The 8,634-nt window shown below is 39.9% G+C and overlaps 1 protein-coding gene across 2 annotated transcripts in view; it reads right to left on the bottom strand.

Annotated features, from left to right (window-relative positions):
• Nucleotides 1–1,341: 1,341 nt before the first annotated feature.
• The window catches only part of LOC141131532 (neuronal acetylcholine receptor subunit alpha-5), a 40,161-nt gene continuing 32,868 nt past the window's right edge, over nucleotides 1,342–8,634 (bottom strand). For both annotated transcript variants that reach the window (XM_073618904.1, XM_073618905.1), the window contains 3 exons: nucleotides 7,079–7,188; nucleotides 4,893–5,724; nucleotides 1,342–1,681 (listed from right to left, as the gene is read on the bottom strand). In XM_073618904.1, the coding sequence (XP_073475005.1) occupies nucleotides 1,508–1,681; nucleotides 4,893–5,724; nucleotides 7,079–7,188 (1,116 nt within the window). In that variant the 3' untranslated portion in view covers nucleotides 1,342–1,507. The remainder of the gene's footprint in view (nucleotides 1,682–4,892; nucleotides 5,725–7,078; nucleotides 7,189–8,634) is intronic.

Here is an 8,634-nt window from a genome sequence, read left to right as displayed (position 1 = left end):
GGGATGCATATATATACACAATACACTGTAAGTGCAGCTAACTGACTGACTGTTCTGCCTAATCTATCTAACTCAAATCAAATGTCACTGTCTGTCTCTCTCTCTCTCTCAATGAACGCCGGAACACACACTACACAGGGCCGCCGTGCAGGCGGCCTTATATAGTGTGGGGCGTGTACTAAATCCCCTGAGCCATAATTGGCCAAAGCCTCCTTGGCTTTGGCCAATTACGGCTCTCTGTTCAGGCGGCGCTGTGATTGGCCAAGCATGCGGGTCATAGTGCATGCTTGGCCAATCACCAGCCAGCAATGCACTGCGATGCCGCAGTGAATTATGGGCCGTGACGCGCCACACGAATTTGGCGCGAACGGCCCATATCGTTCGCAATTCGACGAACGATCGAACAGCCGATGTTCGAGTCGAACATGGGTTTGACTCGAACACGAAGCTCATCCCTAGTCTGAGGTTGGGTGGTTGTCTGAAAGCCAATAATGGAGGTTGTTGGAATATTCCTTTCAGAGTTTCATCCTCTGTTATAATGGGTTGTAAATCTTTGATTATCTTTTTGATCCCTTCAAGTGCTGGGTTGTATGTGGTGACTAGAGGTACTCGGTTATTTGTTTTTTTCTCTGTGTATTGGAGGAGATTTTCTCTTCGGGTTTTCAAGGCTGTGTTTATGCTGTTGTTGATGGTTTTGTCTTTGTAACCTTTCTTATGGAAGGAGTCTGCCAGTGTTCTGAGATGTTTATCTCTTTCTTCTGGGTCTGAACAAATTCGGTGGTATCTGATGGCCTGGCTGTGTATGATGGCCCGTTTGGTGTGTTGGGGGTGAAAACTGGAACTATGAAGATAGCTGCATGCCTAATCTTAAGATATAAACCTTCTGCCTTTACAACCCCTTTAAGTTAATGCATAAGTGGTGGAGAGTAGATGAGAGAAACACTGGCAAGGGCTGACAACACACCCAGCCAACAAAAATGCTGTGTGTTGTCAGCCCACAACAGAACTCAGGGACTGTGTGCATTTCTGGCAGATCCACAGATAATTTGTCTGTACTTTCAGGGTCTTTAAAGGTATAAAACATAAGCAAATGTGCATGTATAGCAGAAATGTACTGTACAATGTACTACTGTACATTTTTTTTTTGCCTTAGCATACTCTTTAACTATCCCCACATTGCTTAGAGAAAAGCAATGCTTGAATCTATCACAATCAATGATATTATCAGTCTGAGCAGCTGTGCTTACTCCACCAAACCTATTGTGGGAGAGTTGCTATTCATCTTTCATGTATAGCTCTGCTATACATGTCATACACAAAAAGAAATCAACAGCAACACAATTAGTATTCATTTTTATTTATTTAAATTGTAAATATTCAAGCTATTTAAATAAAAAATATTTTCTTTTAAAGCATTCATTTTCAAAATAGTCAGTACAGCAGCAAATATATGAGCTATGCATTAAATATTTAAGCTCGTTTTTTTAAGAAATATAAAGGAAAAAGTTCATGTAGGTCTGTCTCCATACATGTTCCCAATATGTATTGGCACAATAATGTTCGCCCACTTGTGTATGACTGGGATAAACAGAAATATGGAGCCAAGGACTGAAACCAGAAGAAATGTCCATAAAAACACGCGGTCCAATACTTGAGCCACAAATTTCCAATCTTCAACAACCTGGAAAATTAAATATTATATTTTATGCATGAGAATTCGTATGTATGCATTAATCCTTTTAAAAAATACAAATAAATAAATTAAGGTTAACAGTTGCAATAGTTGAACAAATTAAAACATGCCTTGTTATACTATGAGTGTCTTGCCTACTTTGCCTTTCTAATTTCTTTGATCAGTAACTGCAAAGAATTCAATGTAGAGGACAAGAACTGGTTCTTAAGCCTTAAAGTGTTTGTTAACCTAAAAAAAAAAAAAAAAAGGATCCTGTTCCCTTAAAGCACGTTATACAGCACAGTGCTTGTGCTGTATAATTTGGCCCCCTGTAACACCTAAAAAATCTGGCTGATTCTGACTGATTAATGCCCTCCTTGCCCGGTCCGTGAGTTTTGGTGTGCGGCCATCTCTTGGCTGGTTTGCTGTTGTGCCATGTTCTTTCCATTTGGTTATGATAGATTTGATGGTGCTCCTAGAGATCATTAAAGATTTGGATATTTTTTTATAACCTAACCCTGACTTGTACTTCTCAACAACATTGTCCCTTACTTGTTTGGAGAGTTCCTTGGCCTTCAGTTTGGTTAGTGGTGCCTCTTGCTTAGGTGTTGCAGCCTCTGGGGCCTTTCAAAAAGGTGTGTATATGTAATGACAGATCATGTGACACTTAGATTGCACACAGGTGGACATCATTTCACTAATTATGTGACTTCTGAAGGTAATTGGTTGCACCAGAGCTTTTTATGGGCTTCATAACAAAGGGGGTTATACGCACCTGCCAATTATCAGTTTTTTATTTCTGAAAAATAATTTTATGAAAACATCTTTCTAATTTTACTTCACAAACTTAGCCTATTGTGTTCTGATACATCAGATATAATTCAGATTAAAAAAACATTGAACTATAGGCTGTAATGTACCGTATATACTCGAGTATAGGTCGATCCGAGTATTAGTCGAGGCCCTTATTTACCACAAAAAAATGGGAAAAACGTATTGACCCGAGTATAAGACGAGGGTGAGAAATACAGCAGCTACTGTAAGTGGAAAAAGAGGGTCAACAATGCCCATCTGCAGCTGTATACCTCCCTGTGTCCTGTGCATGTGTCATGTGTCCTGTGCATGTGTCATGTGTCATGTGTCCTGTGTATATGTGCATGTGTCATGTGTATATGTGCATGTGTCATGTGTCCTGTGTATATGTGCATGTGTCATGTGTATATGTGCATGTGTCATGTGTCCTGTGTATGTGTGCATGTGTCATGTGTCCTGTGTATATGTGCATGTGTCATGTGTCCTGTGTATATGTGCATGTGTCATGTGTCCTGTATATATGTACATGTGTCATGTGTATATGTGCATGTGTCCTGTACCTGTGTCCTGTGTATATGTGCATGTGTCCTGTGTATGTGTACCTGTGTATGTGTCCTGTGTATGTGTACCTGTGTATGTGTCCTGTGTATGTGTGCATGTGTCTGTGTGCATCCTACCTGTGTCCTGGGCATGCCTCCGTGTGCCGCTCTGCAGCAATCAGCGTGTGCTATTACTATTCAGCGGCCATTTACTGTTCAAAAGCTGCTCCTCCTCCTCATCCATGATAGGCAGAAAACTCCATTTCCCAGCAGTCAGCGGTCAGCCTATCACGGACATTCTCTCATCCTCATACCACGGACGAGGATGAGAGAATGTCCGTGATAGGCTGTACACTGACTGCCTATCACAGACGAGGAGGAGGCGCGGCTTTTGAACATTAATTGGCAGCCGAATAGTAATAGCACATGCTGATCATGTAGGCAGATGGCGGTGACTCGAGTATAAGTCGAGGGGGGCAATTTCAGCCCAAAAAAAGGGTTGAAAATCTCAACTTATACTTGAGTATATACGGTAACAAAATAGGTAAAAAGCCAAGGGGGTGAATACTTTTGCAAGGTACTGTAAGCTCACATAGCTTAAAATTGTTTATTAAAATTCAAACATAAAAAACTATTCAATCCATAAATTCACAAGAGATGGTGTCAATCTAGATAAAAATGGCTGTATATTTGTCCAGCTGACTGCTGTGTTTAAGCGGTCATCCCACTGTGTGAGACAATGTAATGTGCCCAAGCCATGCCCTACGTGTTCTAGACATTGACAGGAGCGCTGTAATCATGGACCTCCCTTTCTCATAGTTATACAATCATTACCCTTACAGTGCTCCTGACAATGTCTAAAGCATGAAAAGTGTAGAGCGTAGGAAAAGCATAGGCTGTAGGGACCCATACATAGAAAAGACTTCCAGGCTAAACCTAACCAGTCCTAAAAATGCTTCCCCCAGAAAGTTGTAGAGTATATGCTTACCTACTTTTAGCCCAATCCAGCCCAGCCATGTAATCCGTCTCTCCTGTGATAGACAGCAGTGGCTACAGGGGAGAGGAGGGAGCACTGACAACAGATGGGACATAGTGAGTCTGTGGGTGACAGCACTGCTCCCAGGCTTTACCAGCTGTTGTCAAGCCCTCTTTCTTCTTCCCTGCAGCTGCCGCTGCCTGACAAAGGGGATCACTTGACCAGACCAGAACCTGCTGAACATAGGTAAGTATATACAGTACATCTTTCTCCCACAGGTTAGTCAACATAGGTGTTAGGAGAGGGGAGCTAGCATTTTTAAGACTGATTAGGTTTAGCACAGAATTCTAGATTAAGTGACAATCAATGTTCGTACAAAACTACCCTTGTGATCAGAGTACAGATATTGTGGAGCAAAAAAGGTCTATGTAATGTTAAAGTCAGATGATAAATGGGGAAAACACTTCCAGTTTTTCATCTGTATAACTGATTGGACAATTAAGGAGCAGTGGTACACTGATGAGTTCATTTCATTGCTTTCTCCTTCTGTAAACATGTGTGTATATTAAGATTGACAGCACACTGCAAAGTGCAGCTCTAACTCTACCACTCCAATATGAGCCCTGCTGGGCAGAGGATTACAGGGTGTTTGTTTATATATGCCACAAAGTTTGTAAAATCAAATGTTTATTTAAATCATTTTTCAAAAGAATAATACAATTTTTATCTATGCTTTTAATTTAAAGAACATAAACATATCCTGCAATGCTTTAGTATTTCCTTGAAAAAAGTAGGAAGAAGGGTTGTATACTGGCTGTTATGCCTTGAGTAACAAGGGCACTACTGCTGGCAAAACTCACATTTAATAAATAATAGACTGAAATAATCATACCTCACGAACTTCATGTTCTTTGACCACATGCCGTGTTATATAACGAATGGAATCCAGAGCTGCCTCTAATGTATTTCTGGAGGTCTCCGGGCCATTGACTATTCCTGTATCTTCTTTTCGTGTAAAGTACCTGTCTACATGGCTCCTCATGCAAAGCAGTTTAGGAAGCTTGTGAAGGAAGATCTTCCTCACCCATGGTGCCATTGCATTGCGTGTTGAGGAGGATCGGTTGTGGATATTGATGGCAAAGACTGTTATAACAATTGACAGAGTTACAAATATCATGGTGAACACCAAATATTCTCCAATAAGAGGAATGACTTTGGAGGAAGATGGAATAATTTCTTCAATCACCAGAAGAAACACTGTCAGAGACACAAGTACAGAGGTACACAGTGAAATTTTTTCACCCCCGTTGGAAGGGAGGTAAAAAACAAGGATGGTTAGGAAGGAAAGTCCTATACAAGGAATAATAAGAAACAGTGTATAAAAGAGGGGCAAGCGTCTTATGATGAAGGAATAAGTAATAAATGGATACCAGCAGCATCCATCTGTTCGATTCCCCCTGTTTCCAGTTGCAGTTACTATTTCCCATTCTCCATTATCAAAGAAGTCTCTTTTGTCTACTTCGTAGTCTTCAAGTGTGATGTCAACTTGTGACCCATCATAAGTCCAGGATCCAAACTTCATAGAACAGTTTTGGAGGTCAAAAGGAAAGAAGGTCACATCAATAATACAAGAACTTTTATAATTAGCTGGTGGTGTCCAGTTTATGGTGCCATCATATTTCACAACAGCTTTTGTAACAGAGCCTTCAAAATGCCCATCAGCACTAGAACAAAAAATATTTTTATACATTTTATTTTTGTGATTGGACATGTTCCAGAAGCACCTGCATTATTCACTGCTCAATTTGTTAACTGCTACACAAACATATTATCTTTTTAAGTTCATTTAAGATTTCACGGTTAAATTAAATAAAGTGCTGGATTCAGACATAGAGCTAAACATAGTACAATGAAATAGCTATGCATATTGATTTATTTCCCTGTTCTGCTTTAGTCATCTTGAGCCTCTTAATTTAGCAAAAATATTGTTTATTACAGAGCAAAGCTTGTAGGACCTATATATTTAGATAACTGCACAACCTTGCTTACAATGGACTTACACATATTTAGCTCTACCTACTTTTATCTCCGAGCCCAGAGTAAAAATTGATGTGTTACTTGAGATCTCCTGGGATGCTTCCATGTCAACTGCCCAACCACAGGCTCATAGACATTGTCTCTACTAGCTACTGCACCAGCAAAAACAGTATAACATAACAATGATCTGTAGTTTTTGACATTGCTCCTAACTTTTAACCTTTGTTAGTTGATACTTGATGGTTGGGAATCCACATTTATTATCAGAATGAAGTCAGAGAGTTAACAGGGAAGCTGCCAGATCTTAGGAGTACTCAATTCTAATGCTCAGCTTAAAATGTCAGCTTTAATACTGAGTACTCTTGGACAACATTGTTTGTGATCTTTTATATTTATTTTTTTTTAGATTTTACATGTTAATAAAGGGTCTTTATATGTGACAAAATAATTCCCAAATGTGCCCTGATGAAGTTCTTGGCTCACTTCCTATTTTCACCCAACCTGGTCATACTGTATGTATGCATCTACAGCCCAGAATCACTACATCATATTTTCCATGCAACTTTACCATGCTATTTATACGACAGTACAAAGAGCAATGGTAAGGTGCAAAGTGCCATAGCCCATACCAACAAAACAGATTCTATTTTACTGTATTAAGACCATAACATTATTTTCAACAGAGTTTTCTGTGATTTACAGATCCCCCTATTGTAAGGGCAATACTAGCCGTGGTAGACATGGTGCTTCTGTACTGAGCTTGCAAGCAAAAATGCGGACTAAGACTGCTGTAGCAGACTTGAATGCACTAAAGAAGGGATATGCAATTAGCGGACCTCCGGCTGTTGCAGAACTACAAGTCCCATGAGGCATAGCAAGATTTTGACAGCCACAAGCATGACACCCAGAGACAGAGGCATGATTGGACTTGTAGTTTTGCAACAGCTGGAGGTCTGCTAGTTACATATCCCTGCACTAAAGGAACACTTACACTGCTGACTTTTTCAATCGTTTGTTTATAGCAAACATGCAGGCACTTACTTGTCATAGAGAACAATGTCAGGAATCCAGATAGAATCAGATGGCACTCGAATTGATGTTATTCCAGCAAACTCACTAGGAGACCACCTTAGCTTCACATCTACCCATTCCTGAAAAAAATGATAAGGAAGTAAATATGTAACACCACTGTGAAAACCTTTTAATGTCAGTAAAGTGTAATAACCTCATTGAAAAATTTAAGATTGAAAGCTTTTCAATCTCCTCACTAGTGATTATATGCAAATAAGCTTCTCTGTTACAATAGCTGTCACCTCTACGAAAACCATTTTAACACAAAGGGTAAAATATATGTGCGTAGATTATGACTAACCACTTTATGATATGCCTGGAACACCTTATGGGTTAAGGAATATTACAAAAGGTTGCTGTGTAAAGACTGATCTCAGAAGTGACAACTCTGATGGATGGGGAGGAAGGTATAAAAAATATCTACAGGGAAACGTGTTCAGTATGAATAATGTCACATAAGCAGTCACAGCCCGATCCGTGGTTAGAATCAGAGAAAAATCATAGAAAATGCAAAAACATTTAAAATGTACATTAAAAAAAGCAAGTGAATACATTATTATAAAACTGTATCTCAGACATATCTTGGCTATATATGAAACATTGTTTTAATTGATAAGTTAAACATATAGGACAGACAGACAGACAGACATTTGTATGGTCTTATGTTCAAACACCTTTTTTGTAATCAGTTTTTGAAAACAATCACAAAAATGATACTGTATTGTTTTTGTATTATATACAGAACTAACACTGCTGAGGACAAGGAGAAATCTAATCAATGCCCTTTTAGTTCTTTCAGTAAAAACAACTTTGTAATTGGGCTGAAAAATATAAGGCAGAGCTGCCCAACTGGTAGAGGTAGGAAGCAGAATTTATTCAAATAAAGCCTAGTACACACCATTGTTTTTTTTCATTCAACCTAGCGGGTTGAACGAAAAAAACCTGAAAGCTCAGGTCGGAGCCGCTTTACTTACAACCTGATGTTAGTACAGTGATCTGCCCCACTGAGCTATTGTGTTCTGACAGGGGGATGACTCCACCCCTGCCAGAACACTCCGGTCAGCCCTCTTAGCCATTGGCTGATCGGGAGCTGGTCGGCTGCTGGTTTTCCAGCATGCACGTCCGACAGAAGCCAGCTTCTGTCGGACCGGCTGTCATTCACACGGGCTGAATGTCAAACGCTTTTTATTGAACCGGCCATTGTCGCCCGACATTCGGCCTGTGTGTACTAGGCTTTAGGCTGACCATACACAAGTCATTTTTTATTTTGTTCAACCAGCATGTTGAATAAAAATAAATTACTCAATTCCCCCATCTGAACACTCAATGTGGATGGAGGAATCCCTCCCACTGAGATATTGTTTTTTGACAGCGGGGACATCTCCCCGCCGTCAGAATACACTCATCAGCACAGTTGATTATAAACAGCAGCGCTGCTCAAGAAAAGTTCCCAGCAGGTTTCTTGTACATGTCGATCAATAGATCACTTCGTGTACAACCAGCCTGCCCATATATGGACTGGAATT

The sequence above is a fragment of the Aquarana catesbeiana genome, linkage group LG03 (assembly GCF_042186555.1).
Source record: "Aquarana catesbeiana isolate 2022-GZ linkage group LG03, ASM4218655v1, whole genome shotgun sequence".
Taxonomy (NCBI): Eukaryota; Metazoa; Chordata; class Amphibia; order Anura; family Ranidae; genus Aquarana; species Aquarana catesbeiana.
This window is presented reverse-complemented; position numbering and strand designations above follow the sequence as displayed.